At 40.3% G+C, this 24,036-nt stretch overlaps 1 protein-coding gene across 1 annotated transcript in view; it reads right to left on the bottom strand.

Annotated features, from left to right (window-relative positions):
- Nucleotides 1-566: 566 nt before the first annotated feature.
- LOC141100409 (uncharacterized) overlaps nt 567-24,036 on the bottom strand; it is a 37,236-nt gene continuing 13,766 nt past the window's right edge. The window contains exons 5-7 of the mRNA XM_073588898.1: nt 1,416-6,803; nt 1,216-1,313; nt 567-713 (exon numbers count right to left, since the gene is read on the bottom strand). Of these exons, the coding sequence (XP_073444999.1) occupies nt 567-713; nt 1,216-1,313; nt 1,416-6,803 (5,633 nt within the window). The remainder of the gene's footprint in view (nt 714-1,215; nt 1,314-1,415; nt 6,804-24,036) is intronic.

Raw genomic sequence — 24,036 nt, 5'->3', positions numbered from 1 at the left:
TTCAGGACTTGTAGTTACAGCAACAGTAGTAGGAGACAGAGGGTTAACTGTTGTTTGGCTTATTGCTGGAGATGTAGTTGTTTTTTGTAATAGATTTGTTGTTATTATTGGTGAAGTTGTTGGTGAAGTTGTTAATTCTGTTGTTAAACTTTCAGTTGTTGCTGTGGTAGAAGAAAGAAGTGGCAAGCTTGTTTGGCCTGCTGATGTTTCAGGAACAGAAGTTGTGGTTTCTCCATTTGTTGATAAAGTAGTAATTGTTGTTGGTGATTCAGTTGTAGAAGCCGTTGTTTCTTGAACAGTGGTTGATACTATTACTTCAGAGGTTGTTTCCAGTTTAGTTGATTGTGTAGCCTCTGAAGAAGTTAATGACTCCACAGTGGTTGTTGCTGAGCTAGCACTTGTTTCTGTTCCTGTTGTAGTTGCTTCAGGACTTGTAGTGATAGCAACAGTAGTAGGAGACTGAGGGTTAACTGTTGTTTGGCTTATTGCTGGAGATGTAGTTGTTTTTTGTAATAGAGTTGTTGTTATTATTGGTGAAGTTGTTGGTGAAGTTGTTAAATCTGTTGTTAAACTTTCAGTTGTTGCTGTGGTAGAAGAAAGAAGTGGCAAGCTTGTTTGGCCAGCTGATGTTTCAGGAACAGAAGTTGTGGTTTCTCTATTTGTTGATAAAGTAGTAATTGTTGTTGGTGATTCAGTTGTAGAAGCTGTTGTTTCTTGAACAGTGGTTGATACTATTATTTCAGAGGTTGTTTCCAATTTAGTTGATTGTGTAGCCTCTGAAGAAGTTAATGGCACCACAGTGGTTGTTGCTGAGCTAGTACTTTTTTCTGTTCCTGTTGTAGTTGCTTCAGGACTTGTAGATATAGCAACAGTAGTAGGAGACTGAGAGTTAACTGTTGTTTGGCTTATTGCTGGAGATGTAGCTGTTTTTTGTAATATAGTTGTTGTTATTATTGCTGAAGTTGTTGGTGAAGTTAAATCTGCTGTTAAACTTTCAGTTGCTGCTGGGGTAGAAGAAAGAAGTGGCAAGCTTGTTTGGCCTGTTGATGTTTCAGGAACAGAAGTGGTGGTTTCTCCATTTGTTGATAAAGTAGTAATTGTTGTTGGTGATTCAGTTGTAGAAACTGTTGTTTCTTGAACTGTGGTTGATACTGTTGCTTCAGAGGTTGTTTCCAGTTTAGTTGATTGGGTAGTCTCCGAAGAAGTTAATTTCACCACAGTGGTTGTTGCTGAGCTAGCACTTGTTTCTGTTCCTGTTGTAGTTGCTTCAGGACTTGTAGTTATAGCAACAGTAGTAGGAGACTGAGAGTTAACTGTTGTTTGGCTTATTGCTGGAGATGTAGTTGTTTTTTGTAATAGAGTTGTTGTTATTATTGGTGAAGTTGTTGGTGAAGTTGTTAATTCTGTTGTTAAACTTTCAGTTGTTGCTGTGGTAGAAGAAAGAAGTGGCAAGCTTGTTTGGCCTGCTGATGTTTCAGGAACAGAAGTTGTGGTTTCTCTATTTGTTGATAAAGTAGTAATTGTTGTTGGTGATTCAGTTGTAGAAGCTGTTGTTTCTTGAACAGTGGTTGATACTATTATTTCAGAGGTTGTTTCCAATTTAGTTGATTGTGTAGCATCTGAAGAAGTTAATGGCACCACAGTGGTTGTTGCTGAGCTAGTACTTGTTTCTGTTCCTGTTGTAGTTGCTTCAGGACTTGGAGTTATAGCAACAGTAGTAGGAGACTGAGAGTTAACTGTTGTTTGGCTTATTGCTGGAGATGTAGTTGTTTTTTGTAATAGAGTTGTTGTTATTATTGGTGAAGTCGTTGGTGAAGTTGTTAAATCTGATGTTAAACTTTCAGTTGTTGCTGTGGTAGAAGAAAGAAGTGGCAAGCTTGTTTGGCCTGCTGATGTTTCAGGAACAGAAGTTGTGGTTTCTCCATTTGTTGATAAAGTAGTAATTGTTGTTGGTGATTCAGTTGTAGAAGCCGTTGTTTCTTGAACAGTAGTTGTTACTATTACTTCAGAGGTTGTTTCCAGTTTAGTTGATTGTGTTGCCTCTGAAGAAGTTAATGGCACCACAGTGGTTGTTGCTGAGCTAGTACTTGTTTCTATTCCTGTTGTAGTTGCTTCAGGACTTGTAGTTATAGCAACAGTAGTAGGAGACTGAGGGTTAACTGTTGTTTGGCTTATTGCTGGAGATGTAGTTGTTTTTTGTAATAGAGTTGTTGTTATTATTGGTGAAGTTGTTGGTGAAGTTGTTAAATCTGTTGTTAAACTTTCAGTTGTTGCTGTGGTAGAAGAAAGAAGTGGCAAGCTTGTTTGGCCTGCTGATGTTTCAGGAACAGAAGTTGTGGTTTCTCTATTTGTTGATAAAGTAGTAATTGTTGTTGGTGATTCAGTTGTAGAAGCTGTTGTTTCTGGAACAGTGGTTGATACTATTATTTCAGAGGTTGTTTCCAATTTAGTTGATTGTGTAGCCTCTGAAGAAGTTAATGGCACCACAGTGGTTGTTGCTGAGCTAGTACTTGTTTCTGTTCCTGTTGTAGTTGCTTCAGGACTTGTAGTTATAGCAACAGTAGTAGGAGACTGAGAGTTAACTGTTGTTTGGCTTATTGCTGGAGATGTAGCTGTTTTTTGTAATATAGTTGTTGTTATTATTGCTGAAGTTGTTGGTGAAGTTAAATCTGCTGTTAAACTTTCAGTTGTTGCTGGGGTAGAAGAAAGAAGTGGCAAGCTTGTTTGGCCTGTTGATGTTTCAGGAACAGAAGTTGTGGTTTCTCCATTTGTTGATAAAGTAGTAATTGTTGTTGGTGATTCAGTTGTAGAAACTGTTGTTTCTTGAACAGTGGTTGATACTGTTGCTTCAGAGGTTGTTTCCAGTTTAGTTGATTGGGTAGTCTCCGAAGAAGTTAATTTCACCACAGTGGTTGTTGCTGAGCTAGCACTTGTTTCTGTTCCTGTTGTAGTTGCTTCAGGACTTGTAGTTATAGCAACAGTAGTAGGAGACTGAGGGTTAACTGTTGTTTGGCTTATTGCTGGAGATGTAGTTGTTTTTTGTAATAGAGTTGTTGTTATTATTGGTGAAGTTGTTGGTGATGTTGTTAAATCTGTTGTTAAACTTTCAGTTGTTGCTGTGGTAGAAGAAAGAAGTGGCAAGCTTGTTTGGCCTGCTGATGTTTCAGGAACAGAAGTTGTGGTTTCTCCATTTGTTGATAAAGTAGTAATTGTTGTTGGTGATTCAGTTGTAGAAGCCGTTGTTTCTTGAACAGTAGTTGTTACTATTACTTCAGAGGTTGTTTCCAGTTTAGTTGATTGTGTAGCCTCTGAAGTTGTTAATGGCACCACAGTGGTTGTTGCTGAGCTAGTACTTGTTTCTATTCCTGTTGTAGTTGCTTCAGGACTTGTAGTTATAGCAACAGTAGTAGGAGACTGAGAGTTAACTGTTGTTTGGCTTATTGCTGGAGATGTAGTTGTTTTTTGTAATAGAGTTGTTGTTATTATTGGTGAAGTTGTTGCTGAAGTTGTTAAATCTGTTGTTAAACTTTCAGTTGTTGCTGGGGTAGAAGAAAGAAGTGGCAAGCTTGTTTGGCCTGTTGATGTTTCAGGAACAGAAGTTGTGGTTTCTCCATTTGTTGATAAAGTAGTAATTGTTGTTGGTGATTCAGTTGTAGAAGCCGTTGTTTCTTGAACAATGGTTGATACTATTATTTCAGAGGTTGTTTCCAATTTAGTTGATTGTGTAGCCTCTGAAGAAGTTAATGGCACCACAGTGGTTGTTGCTGAGCTAGTACTTGTTTCTGTTCCTGTTGTAGTTGCTTCAGGACTTGTAGTTATAGCAACAGTAGTAGGAGACTGAGGGTTAACTGTTGTTTGGCTTATTGCTGGAGATGTAGTTCTTTTTTGTAATATAGTTGTTGTTATTATTGCTGAAGTTGTTGGTGAAGTTGTTAAATCTGCTGTTAAACTTTCAGTTGTTGCTGGGGTAGAAGAAAGAAGTGGCAAGCTTGTTTGGCCTGTTGAAGTTTCAGGAACAGAAGTTGTGGTTTCTCCATTTGTTGATAAAGTAGTAATTGTTGTTGGTGATTCAGTTGTAGAAACTGTTGTTTCTTGAACAGTGGTTGATACTGTTGCTTCAGAGGTTGTTTCCAGTTTAGTTGATTGGGTAGTCTCCGAAGAAGTTAATTTCACCAGAGTGGTTGTTGCTGAGCTAGCACTTGTTTCTGTTCCTGTTGTAGTTGCTTCAGGACTTGTAGTTATAGCAACAGTAGTAGGAGACTGAGGGTTAACTGTTGTTTGGCTTATTGCTGGAGATGTAGTTGTTTTTTGTAATAGAGTTGTTGCTATTATTGGTGAAGTTGTTGCTGAAGTTGTTAAATCTGTTGTTAAACTTTCAGTTGTTGCTGTGGTAGAAGAAAGAAGTGGCAAGCTTGTTTGGCCTGTTGATGTTTCAGGAACAGAAGTTGTGGTTTCTCCATTTGTTGATAAAGTAGTAATTGTTGTTGGTGATTCAGTTGTAGAAGCCGTTGTTTCTTTAACAATGGTTGATACTATTATTTCAGAGGTTGTTTCCAATTTATTTGATTGTGTAGCCTCTGAAGAAGTTAATGGCACCACAGTGGTTGTTGCTGAGCTAGTACTTGTTTCTGTTTCTGTTGTAGTTGCTTCAGGACTTGTAGTTATAGCAACAGTAGTAGGAGACTGAGGGTTAACTGTTGTTTGGCTTATTGCTGGAGATGTAGTTGTTTTTTGTAATAGAGTTGTTGTTATTATTGGTGAAGTTGTTGGTGAAGTTGTTATATCTGTTGTTAAACTTTCAGTTGTTGCTGTGGTAGAAGAAAGAAGTGGCAAGCTTGTTTGGCCTGCTGATGTTTCAGGAACAGAAGTTGTGGCTTCTCTATTTGTTGATAAAGTAGTAATTGTTGTTGGTGATTCAGTTGTAGAAGCTGTTGTTTCTTCAACAGTGGTTGATACTATTATTTCAGAGGTTGTTTCCAATTTAGTTGATTGTGTAGCCTCTGAAGAAGTTAATGGCACCACAGTGGTTGTTGCTGAGCTAGTACTTGTTTCTGTTCCTGTTGTAGTTGCTTCAGGACTTGTAGTTATAGCAACAGTAGTAGGAGACTGAGGGTTAACTGTTGTTTGGCTTATTGCTGGAGATGTAGTTGTTTTTTGTAATATAGTTGTTGTTATTATTGCTGAAGTTGTTGGTGAAGTTGTTATATCAGCTGTTAAACTTTCAGTTGTTGCTGGGGTAGAAGAAAGAAGTGGCAAGCTTGTTTGGCCTGTTGATGTTTCAGGAACAGAAGTTGTGGTTTCTCCATTTGTTGATAAAGTAGTAATTGTTGTTGGTGATTCAGTTGTAGAAACTGTTGTTTCTTGAACAGTGGTTGATACTGTTGCTTCAGAGGTTGTTTCCAATTTAGTTGATTGGGTAGTCTCCGAAGAAGTTAATTTCACCAGAGTGGTTGTTGCTGAGCTAGTACTTGTTTCTGTTCCTGTTGTAGTTGCTTCAGGACTTGGAGTTATAGCAACAGTAGTAGGAGACTGAGAGTTAACTGTTGTTTGGCTTATTGCTGGAGATGTAGTTGTTTTTTGTAATAGAGTTGTTATTATTGGTGAAGTTGTTGGTGAAGTTGTTAAATCTGTTGTTAAACTTTCAGTTGTTGCTGTGGTAGAAGAAAGAAGTGGCAAGCTTGTTTGGCCTGCTGATGTTTCATGAACAGAAGTTGTGGTTTCTCCATTTGTTGATAAAGTAGTAATTGTTGTTGGTGATTCAGTTGTAGAAGCCGTTGTTTCCTGAACAGTAGTTGTTACTATTACTTCAGAGGTTGTTTCCAGTTTAGTTGATTGTGTAGCCTCTGAAGAAGTTAATGGCACCACAGTGGTTGTTGCTGAGCTAGTACTTGTTTCTGTTCCTGTTGTAGTTGCTTCAGGACTTGTAGTTATAGCAACAGTAGGAGACTGAGGGTTAACTGTTGTTTGGCTTATTGCTGGAGATGTAGTTGTTTTTTGTAATAGAGTTGTTGTTATTATTGGTGAAGTTGTTGGTGAAGTTGTTAAATCTGTTGTTAAACTTTCAGTTGTTGCTGTGGTAGAAGAAAGAAGTGGCAAGCTTGTTTGGCCTGCTGATGTTTCAGGAACAGAAGTTGTGGTTTCTCCATTTGTTGATAAAGTAGTAATTGTTGTTGGTGATTCAGTTGTAGAAGCCGTTGTTTCTTGAACAGTAGTTGTTACTATTACTTCAGAGGTTGTTTCCAGTTTAGTTGATTGTGTAGCCTCTGAAGAAGTTAATGGCACCACAGTGGTTGTTGCTGAGCTAGTACTTGTTTCTGTTCCTGTTGTAGTTGCTTCAGGACTTGTAGTTATAGCAACAGTAGTAGGAGACTGAGGGTTAACTGTTGTTTGGCTTATTGCTGGAGATGTAGTTGTTTTTTGTAATATAGTTGTTGTTATTATTGCTGAAGTTGTTGGTGAAGTTGTTAAATCTGCTGTTAAACTTTCAGTTGTTGCTGGGGTAGAAGAAAGAAGTGGCAAGCTTGTTTGGCCTGTTGATGTGTCAGGAACAGAAGTTGTGGTTTCTCCATTTGTTGATAAAGTAGTAATTGTTGTTGGTGATTCAGTTGTAGAAACTGTTGTTTCTTGAACAGTGGTTGATACTGTTGCTTCAGAGGTTGTTTCCAGTTTAGTTGATTGGGTAGTCTCCGAAGAAGTTAATTTCACCACGGTGGTTGTTGTTGAGCTCGTACTTGTTTCTGTTCCTGCAATATTATCTACAGTATTTGTTGTTATTAAATCTCCAGTAGTTATGGTTGTAGTTGCTGATTGGAAATAAAAAGAATATCATTATAAATACCATTATTTTTATAACTTTTTAAGGATGATCTTCAACTGTTTACTTTGATTTTCTTTGGAGGTGTGTTTGTGTTTTTTTATATGTTTGAAATGATATTACCATATTATGGCATTGTTTTATCATCATTATGTGTTTCACCTCCATTACACCTTACAGCAGAGCTGAATAACCCTTTTCTGTCATGTTCTGTACTATGATACCTTTCCTTCTTTGATGCAAGCTGATTAGCAGACCTTACATAATTGCCAGTAGACACTGTCTTTGTTATCAAGCCATTGTCTTCCTCCAGTAATTGCTAGTGGGGATGAGCTGTGCTCGCTGTTGTTAAACTTTAACCCCTTAACACCCGGAACTTTTTTCGGTTTTGCTTTTTCATTTTTTGCTTCCCTTCTTCTCAGAGCAATAACTTTTTTATTTTTTCGTCAATATGGCCGTGTAAAAAAAAAGTGCAATCCCACACTTGTTTTTTTGTTTAGCTTTTTTACTAGGTTCACTAAATGCTAAAACTGACCCGCCAATATGATTCTCTATGTTATTATGAGTTCATAGTCATCAGACATGTTTAGGTTCTTTTTTATCTAAGTGGTGAAAAAAATTCCAAACTTTGTTTTAAAAAAATTGTGCAATTTTACGAGACCCGTAGGGTCTCCATTTTTCATTATCTGGGGCTGAGTGAGAGTTATTTTTTGCGTGCCATGCTGATGTTTCTAATGATATAATTTTGGTGTGATACGATCTTTTGATCGCCGTTATTGCATTTTAACGCAATGTTGCGGTGACAAAAAAAACATCTTTCTGGTGTTTTGACTTTTTTTTATCACTACACCATTTAGCAATCAGGTTAATCCCTTTTTTATTGATAGATTGGGTGATTCTGAACCCGGAGATACCTAATATATTAACGTTTGATTTTGTTTAATTGTTTAATTTTGAATGGGATGAAAGGGGGGTGATTTGAACGTTTAGATTTTTTTAATTTTTTTATATTTTAAAAATATTGTTTTTTACTTTTGACATGCTTCAATAGTCTCCATGGGAGACTAGAAGCTGCCACAACCTAATCGTCTCTGCTACATAGAGGAGATGATCATATCACCTCTATATAGCAGAATTACTCACTCACTATGAGCGCCGACCACTGGATGGCGCTCATAGCAAGCCGGCACTAACAACCATAGAGGTCTGCAGGAGACCTCCGGTTGTCATGACAACACACTGGTAATCTGTGATCATGAGATGCGGGTCACCGGTTGGCAGATTTCTGGCGCGATTGTCGGAAGCACTTTTGGGTATGTGCACACGCTGCGGATTCTGCTGCAGATCCGCAGCGGATTTGGCCCTGCGGGTCCGCAGCAGATTCTGCTGCGCTGTACAGTACCATTATTTCCTATGGAAATAAAAAAACGCAGTGCACATGCTGCGGATTTTTCCGCGCGGATTTGCTGCTGGTTACAATCCGCAGCATGTCAATTCTTTGTGCGGATTCCGCTGCGGTTTCCTACCTTCACCATTGTGAGGTGAGAAACCGCAGGGCAAAACCGCAGGCTAATCCGCAGGTCTTTTGACCTGCTGAGTTACCTGCGGATTTTACAAAATCCACAGGGAGAAATCCGCAGCACTAAAAACTACGTTGGCACATAGCCTCAAAATGCCGCTGTCAGCGTTTGAGAGTGTCATTTAACGGGTTAATAGCCGCAGGTGGATTGCAATTCCACCCGTGGCTATTCCAGGCACATGTCAGCTGATCAAAACAAGATGTGGGCTCAGTGTCAGAGCCCACATCAATGGGTGGGAGTCGGAAAGGGTTTAAAAGCTGCTGTCAGTCTCTGACAATGGCATTTATTTAGCCCAAACCTGTGGGGAAATGCATCTATCTTCTCTTTGTAGCACGATTAAAGGCTGCTAATGGATTGCTATGGCTGTGGTCTGATGATTTACGTGCCTGCCATTTTATTACTCTGATGAAGAACAGTCTGTGCCTACTGCTGTTTTTAAAAAATTAAATAAATAAAATGAAAGCATTTCTATGTAAAATTATTTCAATTTTTTAGGAATTACCTCCTTTTTTCCCCCCAATAAAATTAATGACATTTTAAAAAATAAAAAAAATACATATATTTAGGATACCTGCAGCTTTAGAAGTCTGATTTATAAAATATAAAATCAATTATTCTAATCAGAAAATGCCAAATAGAGAGAAAAATGTGAACATTTTTTGGCCACCTTAACACCCCAAGGAAATGCAAAAAAGAAGCAATCAAACAATTGTAGCCATTCTAATATGGATCAATAAAAACATCAGTGTGACACTCAAAAAAAACATACCACCACAAAATGGAAAAATTAAAACTTTATGTGTCTCGGAAAAGGACAATACAATCTTTTTTTTAGGGTGAATTTGCTAATTTTTTCACACCTTTAAATAATAGCTATACATATTTAGTATTACTGTAATTGTACTAACCTAAGAGTATCATGTTGTTATTATTATTATTATTATTATTATTATTACTTTTATATAGCACCATTGATTCCATGGTGCTGTACATGAGAAGGGGTTACATACAAAATACAGATATCACTTACAGTAAACAAATTTAGAATGACAGATTGATACAGAGGGGAGAGAGGACACTGCCCTTGCGGACTTACATTTTATGGATTCTGCTATGCTGCCAGTTAATTTTTACTGCACAATGAACACTTTAAAAACAAAACTTAAAAAAAGGCACAATTATATTTTTTGTACAATTTTACCATGCTTGGATTTTTTTTTTGCCTGTTTTACAGTACATTGTAGTGTAAAATGAACATTATAATTTAAAACTAGCAAAAAACAAGCCCTCATTTGGCTATATGGACAGAAAAAAAAGAAATTATCTTGGCTCTTGGAATAAGAGGAAAAAACAAAAACACAAAAATGGAAAATCATTATGCCGAGAATATGTTAAAGGGTTTTCCCACGAACAACAAGTTCATTTTAATAATTAGAGATAATACAGGCATTACAGTACGGGATAGCAGCTTATTCTTTCTTTGAAGTAAAACATTGTTTAAAAACAGGCAGGGAAATCTTTTCCCTCACAAAAAGAATCAGCTGTGACCCCATGCTGTAATGTCTGTATACTCTTCTGCTTCCTCCCCTGCCCAGGAGCTGTGTTATATTCGACCATGTCCCTGCACAGACAGACACAGCCATTACACAGTACACAGCAGGGGCACATTTATAAGATTATCTCAGCACAGGAATATTTTATTTAATGGGAACCTGTCACCTTGTTTTTAGCTATTAAACTGGTCCCAGTGTACTGATAGTGATGCAATGTGCATCACTAACATGTTATTGCCATTTAAAATCTCCAAGTATTAGGTTTAAAAACACCTTATATCATTATAGGATTCCCTCACATACCTTTTCTTTCAGTCATAGGGGTGGTGGCTTTATCTTTTCAGTCATGGATCATTCAGTGTACTTTTAAAATTATGCACGCCCAAGGTATTACATTTGATTGCCGTGACTGGCCCAAAGTCACGGCAACCACATATCAAATCCCGAGCGTGTGCAGTGCCCAACCACTCCCCGGGCATGTGCACTGACTCTGGGTGTACAGCCTTAGCTTCATTTCAGATGCGCACATGCGCCGGAGCTGCTCTGAGTCTGTGGCCACATGATGTGTGAGCGCGCACACAATGTGTGCCCCTCCACTCTGCGCTCTGACACATGCTCGGATCTGTCATGAAGCTGGGGCTGTACACCCAGAGTAAGTGCACAGACCCAGGGAACCTGAAGGGCACTACGCACGCCAGGATTTGATATGTGGTTGCTGTGATTATGGCCAGTCAGGGCAATCAAATGCAATTCTGTGGACGTGCATAATTTTAAAAGTACACTGAATGATCCGTGAATGAAACGATAAAGTCACCACCCCTATGACTGAAAGAAAAGGTATGTGAGGGAATCCTATAATGATATAAGGTGTTTTTTAAACCTAATACTTGGAGATTTTCAATGGCAAAAACATGTTAGTGATGCACATTGCATCACTATCAGTACACTGGGACCAGTTTAATCGCTAAAATTTATGTGACAGGTTCCTTTTAAACACATCCCATTGTGGAACTTATTATTATTCCAAAATCTGTTGATTAAAATCAACTTTTGTTCATGTGAAAACCTCTTTAAGTGCTGCATTAATTTTTAGGCCAGGATCACTTTATCATATAGCATCAGATGTGAGAGCATCTGATGAGTATCTGATGACATTCGGCTCCAGATCTGCTCTTGCATGAGAGAATTGCAGCATAGGTGCGAAGAAGACGGAGAAAGTAATTACTCCATCTCTTCCACGGATGACATCCGAGTGCAGTCTGATGTTTCACACACACCTATAGACTTGTATGAGTGCATGTGAGTCGAGCCGGGCATGTTGCAGTTCTCTCATGCCAAATTGGGTGCTCCATAGTATAACATTGATCCAAGTGCTAAGCAATGTTTTATCGAGCGAGCCCTTACTTGAACGTCAGTGCACTTACTTTTTTCCCAGTTGCGCTGCTCACTTGTTAGGAATACCGCTATTTATACACAACAGGTGAACAGACAATAATTAGTAACTACATCGCTAAAACCACAAAGGTGCTTCTTTAAGGTGCTTTGATCGGTCCAATCAGTGGCTAAAGCGCTTTTCTAGGTCTTGCAATTTTTTTAATGAAACATCTCTAGGAAAGCTGCTCTAAAACTGTTAATCACAGCTTGGCTGTCTAGCTGCCAAACATACAGGGGTCCAAAATAATTAGCTCCCATAATGCAAAAACCATAAGATTATGGGAACATCAGTCGTTAATAAATAGGATCAGTTGGATTTATTTTCATTAAATTTATACAATAGTTATATTTAGCTTTTCTAATTTTTCCTTCAGTAAAATACTAGGGCCATTTAAAAGACAATAATTTTTTTTTAATTAGTAAATTAGTCACACATGCTATTAGACTGTGGTTAATCTTTCCTACCTGTAGACAGACTGTCGCCATTCACATCATTTTGGGATTTCGGGATTCAAAATCAAATCACTAATCACAAACAAGCATAACAACGCACTAAAGATAATTCCATAGGAAACTAAGGTATCAGTATATTTTCTGGAGCACCACTATTGTTTTAATAAAAATATGAATGTTGTGTCACATAAGGAATATGGCATCTACCCAACAATAAGGCAATGGAAAATATTTCATGGTCTTCGAAGGCAACTAAAGTGATGCAAAACAGCAATAATACCAATGAAATTGACCAGAGATCCAAGAGTTCATATTCTATACAGGTCGTTATGTATAAAAAAAAATACATGACAAAGGCTAAAAAAAGCTTTTATAAGACGAACATAATGTACAGCAATGTAAAGAGATCGTCAACATTCGCACATTTAATTTACTCCGTAGCTAATTTTAAAGGGAGCTAATAATCAGTGTTTTCGGAGTGTGAACAATTGTGAACAAATCATAACTATGAGGTTTTTTTAAATCAATTTTTATGTCTTAAAGATTTTATGCTGATATCACATTTAAAAAAAATGTGCATTGCTATTGATTTTTTTGTTTAAGTGCCATTTCTCTCATTACGTAGCCAAATGTGGTCTATTGCCTGTCTGGAAAACATGGCAAGAATTTATTTAGCATTTTTTTTTCTAAAAAGGCACATTTTCCCATTAAAATAAATGGAAGCGTATTTTTCGCACGCCCTCTACATCAAAATCCTACTAAAAAAACTCTATGGTAATAATCATATTGTGCGGATTATGTTCTAATTAGTCTTAAAATATCATCAAAATGAAGTGAAGGGAATTCTATACAATGCTTACAAAATAGCCACTAATATAACCAGAAGAATCAATGCAGATGACAATGTACATTAAGATATTCACTAACATAGAATGTTTTCTCATCTACTCCAACAGTGATTCTTAAAAAAGTCTCAGTTTTATCCACACTACTCATGATTACTTAAAAATTATGATTGTTTTATTTGCTATACATAGACAGAGCTCAATAGAAATTGGTAAGAAATGTGAATACATTCTATCTACACATATAAATGAATAACAGATAATAAAATAAATAAAAAATATTTTAAATCCATACCTATTTGCATGCTGAGAAGAACCATCAAAATCGCTGTACACCATAGTCTAGGCAGAAGAGCATGACTGTACCACTCCATTGCTCCTGCTTCGTATGAGAGGCTGTGAAAAATAATCCTTGCTGTGTCCCTTTTCTATCTCAAAGACTTATGATAACGAAAAGTTGCCGTTGCTTAAGCACCTGTGCTAACTTTTTTTTTGGAGTGAGGCAAGTGACACACCTGTGCCTGAAGCAAGTACAGTATGTCACTTTATGAATTCTATTCAGAGGTCCAAGGTAAAGAATTTTGGAAAAAGGTCATTGAATGAGTCATATTAACCCTACCCAAACAGTTGAAAGTTGAAATAAATATTGTCTGACTATGATCAGAGGAATGTACCATGATGGATTTGTGTTTATCTGAATCACTGTACTTTACTACCTGATATCCTTCAGCCACAAGAGGCACACAATAGCTTCCTCCCCAAAATGCAGTCAGTGTCTTAAAGTCTGGTATGCAGGTGAAAATTCAGGATGATATAGCTTATCAGATTATTTATGGTTTATATATTGAACCACATGTATTAACATTGACTCATTAGTAACTGTTCTAAATTCGAATTTGTAGGATTCGCCGAATTGTCCCCCCAAAGTTTATATGAAGCGAATCAGTTAAAAAGTACTGCAAAGCCTGTAATTGCACGGAATGTAGGTGCATAATGCAGAGGTCTCCTAGGACTGTATCGAATACATTTTCTGCACATTAGTGCAAACGCCGCTATATTAATGTCCATGTGACCTCAACCTATCTAGGTAGATGAAAACAGATGGTAAATGGTGTTAAAGGAAGTCTATCATCACAGAATGTCTGTTCACACAAAGTATAGTGCTTGAAGGTGAGAAGGCACTCATCTCAATGACGATCCGATATCTCAATATGCATATTCCCCAAATCCGGTGGCCATTTTCCAGAAGCCCACTGATCGGAGATCAATGTTCAGAGTGGAGACTCACTCAGCTCCTGCCTCACACCGCCAACATTTTCAAGGAGCCCACCGCCAGGAAATCAGAGGTTCTGTGCCAGGACTCTAATGTCAGGACCCTGTCAGCATCGACAAACTACCACGCAGAGCAGGGTGACTCACCCACACAATGGGAGAGCACGGGGTCCAATACTGTAGTGATAGTTCAAGCAGACAGGACCTGTGGCACTGAAAATAGTAAGGAGTCCCAGAACCTACGATCATGTGACTGCAGGGGGCGGGGCTTAGCGTCCTACTGCTGCAGATAATGTAATGTACCTACTGCAGGGCAAACGCAGGTCACACAAGCGAGGGTCATACACGGAGAGGGCTGTGCGGTACCAGAGGGACAAGCAGAGAATAGTCAAGTCACAGGCAGAGGGTCATACACAGAGAGGTAGTGCAGTACAAGAGGGACAGGCAGAACTCATAACAGGGACAGAACCGGATCAAAACCAAACAAGCAACAAGTTATCAGGCACAAGGCACATGTACGCACGAGGTCAACTAACTCAGCCGAGGGCAGGAGTATAACTGACACCGGACCTAGGTCGAGTGAGCATTAAATAGCCGCCCTCTGCCAGAGAGAGGCAGAAACAACCCCTGTCTGACCAGGACGGGCCAAAGACAAACCCCATCCTGGATCATGACAGTCTGTGCACGTGATTAGGACTGGTAGACCTTAAAGGTACATTGCCCCTTTTATTGATTTGGTATTCTCACCCTTGTCACTTAAAGCACTATGTGTGCTGCATTGGTTTTACAGTTAGGTCCATATATATTTGGACAGAGACATCATTTTTCTAATTTTGGTTCTAGATATTACCACAATGAACTTTAAACAAAACAATTCAGATGCAGTTGAAGTTCAGACTTTCAGCTTTCATTTGAGGGTATCCACATTAAAATTGGATTGGCTGTGAAGGAAACAAAGGAGCCCTCCATGCAGGTGAAACAAGCCATCCTTAAGCTGCAAAAACAGAAAAAACCCATCCGAGAAATTGCTACAACATTAGGAGTGGCAAAATCTACAGTTTGGTACATCCTGAGAAAGAAAGAAAGCACTGGTGAACTCATCAATGCAAAAAGACCTGGGCACCCACGGAAGACAACAGTGGTGGATGATCACAGAATAATCTCCATGGTGAAGAGAAACCCCTTCAAAACAGCCAACCAAGTGAATAACACTCTCCAGGAGGTAGGCGTATCAATATCAAAATCTACTATAAAGAGAAGACTGCATGAAAGTAAATACAGAGGGTTCACTGCACGGAGCAAGCCACTCATAAGCATCAAGAATAAAAAGGCTAGACTGGACTTTGCTAAAAAACATCTAAAAAAGCCAGCACAGTTCTGGAAGAACATTCTTTGGACAGATGAAGCCAAGATCAACCTCTACCAGAATGATGGAAAGAGAAAAGTATGGCGAAGGCGTGGTACAGCTCATGATCCAAAGCATACTACATCATCTGTAAAACACGGAGGAGGCAGTGTGATGGCTTGGGCATGCATGGCTGCCAGTGGCACTGGGTCACTAGTGTTTATTGATGATGTGACACAGGACAGAAGCAGCCGAATGAATTCTGAGGTATTCAGAGCCATACTGTGTGCTCAGATCCAGCCAAATGCAGCCAAACTGATTGGTCGTCGTTTCATACTACAGATGGACAATGACCCAAAACATAAAGCCAAAGCAACCCAGGCGTATACTAAAGCAAAGAAGTGGAATATTCTTGAATAGCCAAGTCAGTCACCTGATCTCAACCCAATTGAGCATGCATTTCACTTGTTAAAGACTAAACTTCAGACAGAAAGGCCCACAAACAGCAACTGAAAACCACCGCAGCGAAGGCCTGGCAGAGCATCAAAAAGGAGGAAACACAGCATCTGGTGGTGTCCATGAGTTCAAGACTTCAGGCAGTCATTGCCAACAAAGGGTTTTCAACCAAGTTCTAGAAATGAACATTTTATTTACGATTATTTAATCTGTCCAATTATTTTTGGTCCCTTTAAAAACAGGGTGGCACATGTTAAGGAGCGGAAACTCCTAAACCCTTCATCCAATTTTAATGTGGATACCCTCAAATGAAAGCTGAAAGTCTGAACTTCAACTGCATCTGAATTGTTTTGTTTAAAATTCATTGTGGTAATGCCTAGAACCAAAACTAGAAAAATGTTGTCTCTGTCCAAATATATATGGACCTAACTGTACTTGTTGTCTTGGCACCTATGCACTTTTAATCATTTCGCAATTGCTGAGTGATCTTTCCTCACATGTTCATTATGACTATTTTTCCTTGGCACTTTTTTTTTAGAGATATATACCCTTCCTCTTTTTTATGTTGTAATTCACGATCAACTGTGGTGACTTCTGTGACCTTATTCATATATATTTCACATAATTTTGATATATTTTGATTTGAATTTTTTATTTATATTTTGTTCTTTGGGGCTCCTTTTGTGATCATATACAAATACTTTATATATACTTCATACAATATAATTTTATGTGATAAAATATTTCATTTTTTCTTGGTTCACCATCTTTAGTATTGAACCTATATATATATTTTGCATCATTTTACATTTCATATTCCTAATACGGGCACATGTTTTTAAATGGTACCACTGTTTGCTATCTTTGTATAATAAAGGCAATTTCATTGGAACTTCTTCTGCCTGGTGTTTCCTTTTAGTCCATTGCTTTGGGTATTTTTTTCCTTGTGTCTGTGTCCTACAGTTTTCCAGTGTCGATCAGTAACGCATACTAATTGGCATCCGGCTGTTGTTTGTTTTTTGTTTTGTTTTTTTGTTTTTCTGTGATAAAAGAATACTAAAAAATAACTTAGATTAGTTGAAAGAACTACATTAGGGACAGTAAAAATATACTATAGCAATCAGCATCGTTTACAATATTTTTTACGGCGCATAGTCACCCCCTGACGAAGGAAATCATTTCCGAATCGCATGTTGGGATGTGCTCGTCATTAGGACCTGGCGGACCTTAAAAGTATACAGTGGGGAAAAAAAGTATTTAGTCAGTCAGCAATAGTGCAAGTTCCACCACTTAAAAAGATGAGAGGCGTCTGTAATTTACATCATAGGTAGACCTCAACTATGGGAGACAAACTGAGAAAAAAAAATCCAGAAAATCACATTGTCTGTTTTTTTTTCATTTTATTTGCATATTATGGTGGAAAATAAGTATTTGGTCAGAAACAAGCAATCAAGATTTCTGGCTCTCACAGACCTGTAACTTCTTCTTTAAGAGTCTCCTCTTTCCTCCACTCATTACCTGTAGTAATGGCACCTGTTTAAACTTGTTATCAGTATAAAAAGACACCTGTGCACACCCTCAAACAGTCTGACTCCAAACTCCACTATGGTGAAGACCAAAGAGCTGTCAAAGGACACCAGAAACAAAATTGTAGCCCTGCACCAGGCTGGGAAGACTGAATCTGCAATAGCCAACCAGCTTGCAGTGAAGAAATCAACTGTGGGAGCAATAATTAGAAAATGGAAGACATACAAGACCACTGATAATCTCCCTCGATCTGGTGCTCCACGCAAAATCCCACCCCGTGGGGTCAGAATGATCACAAGAACGGTGAGCAAAAATCCCAGAACCACGCGGGGGGACCTAGTGAATGAACTGCAGAGAGCTGGGACCAATGTAACAAGGCCTACCATAAGTAACACACTATGCCACCATGGACTCAGATCCTGCAGTGCCAGACGTGTCCCACTGCTTAAGCCTGTACATGTCCGGGCCCGTCTGAAGTTTGCTAGAGAGCATTTGGATGATCCAGAGGAGTTTTGGGAGAATGTCCTATGGTCTGATGAAACCAAACTGGAACTGTTTGGTAGAAACACAACTTGTCGTGTTTGGAGGAAAAAGAATACTGAGTTGCATCCATCAAACACCATACCTACTGTAAAGCATGGTGGTGGAAACATCATGCTTTGGGGCTGTTTCTCTGCAAAGGGGCCAGGACGACTGATCCGGGTACATGAAAGAATGAATGGGGCCATGTATCGTGAGATTTTGAGTGCAAACCTCCTTCCATCAACAAGGGCATTGAAGATGAAACGTGCCTGGGTCTTTCAACATGACAATGATCCAAAGCACACCGCCAGGGCAACGAAGGAGTGGCTTCGTAAGAAGCATTTCAAGGTCCTGGAGTGGCCTAGCCAGTCTCCAGATCTCAACCCTATAGAAAACCTTTGGAGGGAGTTGAAAGTCCGTGTTGCCAAGCGAAAAGCCAAAAACATCACTGCTCTAGAGGAGATCTGCATGGAGGAATGGGCCAACATACCAACAACAGTGTGTGGCAACCTTGTGAAGACTTACAGAAAACGTTTGACCTCTGTCATTGCCAATAAAGGATATATCACAAAGTATTGAGATGAAATTATGTTTCTGACCAAATACTTATTTTCCACCATAATATGCAAATAAAATGAAAAAAAAACAGACAATGATTTTCTGGATTTTTTTTTCTCAGTTTGTCTCCCATAGTTGAGGTCTACCTATGATGTAAATTTCAGACGCCTCTCATCTTTTTAAGTGGTGGAACTTGTACTATTGCTGACTGACTAAATACTTTTTTTCCCCACTGTATACCCTCCTTTTCTCTTACATTGCCACTTTTTTGCACTTTGCACTTTGTGTGCTGCATGGAGTTTATTCGCTAGTTTTGATACTTTTGTACTTTATCTCCACTAGGGGGTGATTTCCCCTCACTTTTGGATATATATAATTATATTTTTTTTGAATGATGTTATTTATCTTTTTTTCGCTGCTATATACAAATTTCACTTGCCAATTGATTTTTTATGATTTTTTACGATTTTTAATCAACACTCTTCCCCCATTTTGTTCTCTTTTGGGGTTTCCTTTATGTGCTCTTCAGTAGCGTAGCTATCGAGGGGGCAGAGGGGCGGTGGCCCCGGCCCCGCACTCTGAGGGGGCCCAGCCGAGCTACGCTTAACTGTTCCATTCTGCAGCAGAGCAGGGAGAATCGATCTCCCTGCTCTGCCGCCCGGCTGCTGCTATGTTGTTCATCCCTTCAGTGCGCACAGGACCTGTGATGAGGTCACAGTAGGGGAGGAGTCAGGAGTCACATGATCAGGAGCCTCAGTGTATGCAGGACGCTGCTGTCACTCTGTGCTGGTTGTCATGGTGCTGAATGAGGTGAAGTTTATGTGTGGGGTCAGGAGGGGTTTACAGGGTGGATGTATCAGAGCTGTGTGTGTAAAAGGTGTACAGAGCGGAGATGTGTACAGAGCGGAGATGTGTACAGAGCAGAGATGTGTGTGTACAAGGTGTACAGAGCCTCATGTGTACTCGGTGTACGGAGCGGAGCCGCGTGTGTACGAGGTGTACGGAGCGGAGCTGCGTGTGTATGAGGTGTACGGAGTGGAGCCGTGGGTGTGCGAGATGTACAGATCAGAGCCGCGTGTGTACGAGGTGTACGGAGCGGAGATGTGTGCGGAGCAGAGCCTCATGTGTACGAGGTGAACGGAGCAGAGCCGCATGTGTACGGAGCAGAGCCACATGTGTACGAGGTGTACAGAGCGGAGCCAGCGGGGGATCACCTTAGGCTTGGGGATATCGGCCATGTGAGCGGATCATGATATGTCCTGCACTGCGAGGCTCAGGTGAGCACTACAATGGGAGCCGGGCTGCTATAGCATTTTTCTTTCTTTCTTTCTTTTTTTCTCCAATGTAGCCTCCTTCATATGGTATAATTCAGTCCCCCAAAGAATATAATGTAGCCCCCTCAGAATATAATGCAGCCCCCCCGCTTGGGGTATCATGCTGCCCTCCCTTGCATGGGGTATCATGCTGCCCCCCCTCATATGGTGTATCTTACTGCCCCCCATCATACAGGGTATATCATGCTGCCCCCTCATAATCATGCAACCAGGACTCACTATATAAATAATAATAAAAAAAACTATACTCACCTCTCCTCCTCGCTCCCACGCTGATTTCGGTGACGGCTCTGCTCCGATGTCAGGAGCTGCGCTGCAGTCAGACCTGCACACAGCGGGGATGCGATGAAGTGATGTCTTTGCACACCCGCTGTGTGTCAGAGGAAGATGGTAATGATGGGAGAGGGAGCGTCATGTGATGCTCTCTCCTCCATTATTGCGGTGCACACTAGGGGCCATGCTGATTCTGCGTCCCCCTGTCTTTTGGCCCCATGGGCTGGGGGCCCCTAGGGGGTGTGGGGGCCCTGGTCTGCAGGCCCTTATAGCGGGCAGTGTTAGCCACAGCTTGCGGCAAACACTGCCCGCTTAATATTCAGTCCTCTCCACACCCATGGGAGCATGGGGAAGTGTGAATATTCATTTCTCTTTAGCAGCGGGAACAGGCTTTTGCTTCCTGTCACCCGCTGCTGCTCTGCTGGCACCGGGGGCCCCATAGCAGATGCTGGTGTGCCGCTATTAGCGACACACCACTGGCTGGGATCCCCTGGAGCAGCAGGGACCCTAGGCAGCTGGACCTATATGCCAGCAGGTTTCAGTGCCTGGGCCCACCGGAGAATCCTCCGGTGGCCCAGTCCGACCCTGAATGTGGGCACTGTTTTCTAAGGCACTTGCACCAGGCATTACTATATTCTAGAGAGTTGCTTTAGAATTTATAGGTCACACAGAACCACACAATAGGTGCAGTAATAGGGACACATACGGCAGCAGCAGCTCAGTATTGGAGTATCAGGTGCACTAATAGGGACACATATGGCAGCAGCAGCTCAGTATTGGGGTATCAGATGCAGTAATAGGGACACATACAGCAGCAGCTGCTCAGCATTGGGGTATCAGGTGCAATAATAAGGACACATACGGAAGCAGCGGCTCAGTATTGGGGTATGAGGTGCAGTAATAGGGACACATACGGCAGCAGCGGCTCAGCATTGGGGTATCAGGTGCAGTAATAGGGACACATACCACAGCAGCGGCTCAGCATTGGGGTGTCAGGTGCAGTAATAGGGACACATATGGCAGCAGCGGCCCAGTATTGGGGTATCTGGTGCAGTAATAGGGACACATACGGCAGCAGTGGCTCCGTACTGGGGTATCAGGTGCAGTAATAGGGACACATACGGCAGCAGAGGCTCAGCATTGGGGTGTCAGGTGCAGTAATAGGGACACATATAGCAGCAGAGGCTCAGTATTGGGGTATCAGGTGCAGTAATAAGGACACATACGGCAGCAGTGGCTCAGCATTGGGGTATCAGGTGCAGTAATAGGGACACATACGGCAGCAGCGGCTCAACATTGGGGTATTAGGTGCAGTAATAGGGACACATACGACAGCAGCGGCTCAGCATTGGGGTATCAGGTGCAGTAATAGGGATACATACGACAGCAGCGTCTCAGCATTGGGGTATCAGGTGCAGTAATAGGGACACATACGGCATCAGTGGCTCAGTATTGGGGTATCAGATGCAGTAATAGGGACACATACGGCAGCAGCGGCTCAGTATTCGGGTGTCATGTGCAGTAATAGGGACACATACGGCAGCAGCGGCTCAGTATTGGGGTATCAGCAGGATGAGCAGTTTGTGCAGGTTGAGAATAGTCCAATTGGTGACGGTGCTGACAATATGAGAAGTGAAACGTGTCTTTGTTGTATTCTCTGTAGCCGAGTCCTGGCTGGAGGAGTCGTCATGTCGGTCTGGGCCAGATGGAAAAGATGTGAAAAGTGAACGATTCCATCAGAAAGAATGTCAGCGGTAAGTCATTATCTGTAACTCTGCTGTAATCTATTATATGTTCTGTAGGACTGGTATTATTTACCACTGACCATATGGTGATAATATCAATACTGGTCTTTTCACATATAGATCATTTTTGGCAACAGCACGGTCATCTGCTGAGGTTCTCTGGTTAGGGGCCCACTCAGAAGTTTCACCCCCCCCGAACCAAAACCCTAGCTACGCCTCTGGTACAATTATACTTTTTTATATATTTATATCATTGTATATATATTTTTTTTTTCGTATATGTACCTACCTACTGTCAATGTAATGCCTTTATGCATCTGTATCTGTACTTGTTCCTGCCTTGCTGCTGTAATGCTCTGAATTTCCCCATGGTGGGACGATTAAAGGATTATCTTATCTTATCTTATCTTATCTAGTCCTAATATGTGCACATGTTTTTAATACAGTACTACTGTTTGCCACTATTGTTGAATAAAGGTAATTCAACTAGAACATTCCTTGTCTGGGCTCTCATGTCTATCCATTGATCTAGGGTGTTTCTTTTGGTTTTTCCATTCTGAGTGGTTCCCTCTCCCTTCACAGAGCACCGGGGCTGATCACTATATATATATATATATATATATATATATATATATATATATATATATATTATTCAATTGAATATATCATATAGGCATATAGGACCTATAGGTGCTACTGTTGTGCTGATGGAATATAGTCAGGTTAGTGTCAGATAGTTGAGGGCGCTCAGTAATTTTTTTTAACTGATTCAGTTTATTAATGCCCAAGGGTGGTTTGCACGTTCATGACCGGGCCAATTTTTACAATTCTGACCACTGTCCCTTTATGAGGTAATAACTCTGAAATGCTTCCATGGATCCCAGTGATTTTGACACTGTTTTCTCGTGACATATTGTACTTCTTGTTAGTGATAAAATTTAATTCAAATAACTTGCGTATATTTGTGAAAAAAATGGAAATTTGGCAAAAATTTTGCAATTTTCCAAATTTGAAATTTTATGCCCTTAAATCACAGAGATATGGCACACAAAAAAAATTTTGTTAGGAAGTTATAAGGGTTAAAAGTTAACCAGCGATTTCTCATTTTTGCAGCACTATTTTATTTTTACGAACCACATCACATTTGAAGTCACTTTAAGGGGTCTATATGATAGAAAATGCCCAAAAGTGACACCATTCTGAAAACTGCACCCCTGAAGGTGCTGAAAACCATATTCAAGAAGTTAATTAACCCTTCAGGTGCTTCACAGGAATTTTTTGAATGTTTAAAAAAATGAACATTTAACTTTTTTTCACAAAAAAATTACTTCAGGTCCAATTTTTTTTTATTTTACCAAGGGTAACAGGAGAAATTGGACTGCAAAAGTTTTTGTGCAATTTGTCCTGAGTACGCTGATACCTGATATGTCGGGGGAACCACTGTTTCGGTGCATGGCAGAGCTCAGAAGGGAAGGAGCGCCGTTTGACTTTTTCAATGCAAAATTGGCTGGAATTCAGATCGGACGCCATGTCACGTTTGGAGAGCACCTGATGTACCTAAACAGTGGAAACCCCCCACAAGTGACCCCATTTTGGAAACTAGACCCCCAAGGAACTTATCTAGATATGTGGTGAGAACTTTGAACCCACAAGGGCTTCACAGAAGTTTATAACGTACAGCGGTACAATTAAAAAATCATATTTTTTCCACAAAAATGATATTTTCACCCCCAATTTTTATTTTCCCAAGGGTAACAGGACTCTAAAAGTTATTGTGCAATTTGTCCTGAGTACGCTGATACCCCACATCTGGGGGTAAACCACTATTTGGGCGCATGGCAGAGGTCGGAAGGGTAGCAGCGCCATTTGACTTTTTTGGCTGGAATTGGGATTGGACACCATGCCGCTTTTGGAAAGCCCCTGATGTGCCTAAACTATGGAAACCCCCCACAAGTGACCCCATTTTGGAAACTAGACCCCCTAAGGAACTTTTTTAGATGTGTGGTGAGCACTTTGAACCCCCAATTGCTTCACAGAAGTTTATAACGCCCGGGCGTGAAAATAAAAAAAATCATATTTTTTTCCAAAAAAATTATATTTTTGCCCCCAATTTTTTATTTTCCTAAGGGCAACAGGAGAAATTGGACACCAAAAGTTGTTTTGCAATTTGTCCTGCGTAGGCTGTTACCCCATATGTGGGGGTAAAACACTGATTGGGCACATGGCAGAGCTTGGAAGGGACTTTTTCAACGCAGAATTGGCTGTAATTGAGATCAGACGCCATGTTGCGCTTGTAGAGCACCTGATGTGCTCAAACAGTGGAAA

The sequence above is a fragment of the Dendrobates tinctorius genome, unplaced genomic scaffold, assembly GCF_039654945.1.
Source record: "Dendrobates tinctorius isolate UK_male_01 unplaced genomic scaffold, ASM3965494v1 ptg000011l, whole genome shotgun sequence".
NCBI lineage: Eukaryota > Metazoa > Chordata > Amphibia > Anura > Dendrobatidae > Dendrobates > Dendrobates tinctorius.
This window is presented reverse-complemented; position numbering and strand designations above follow the sequence as displayed.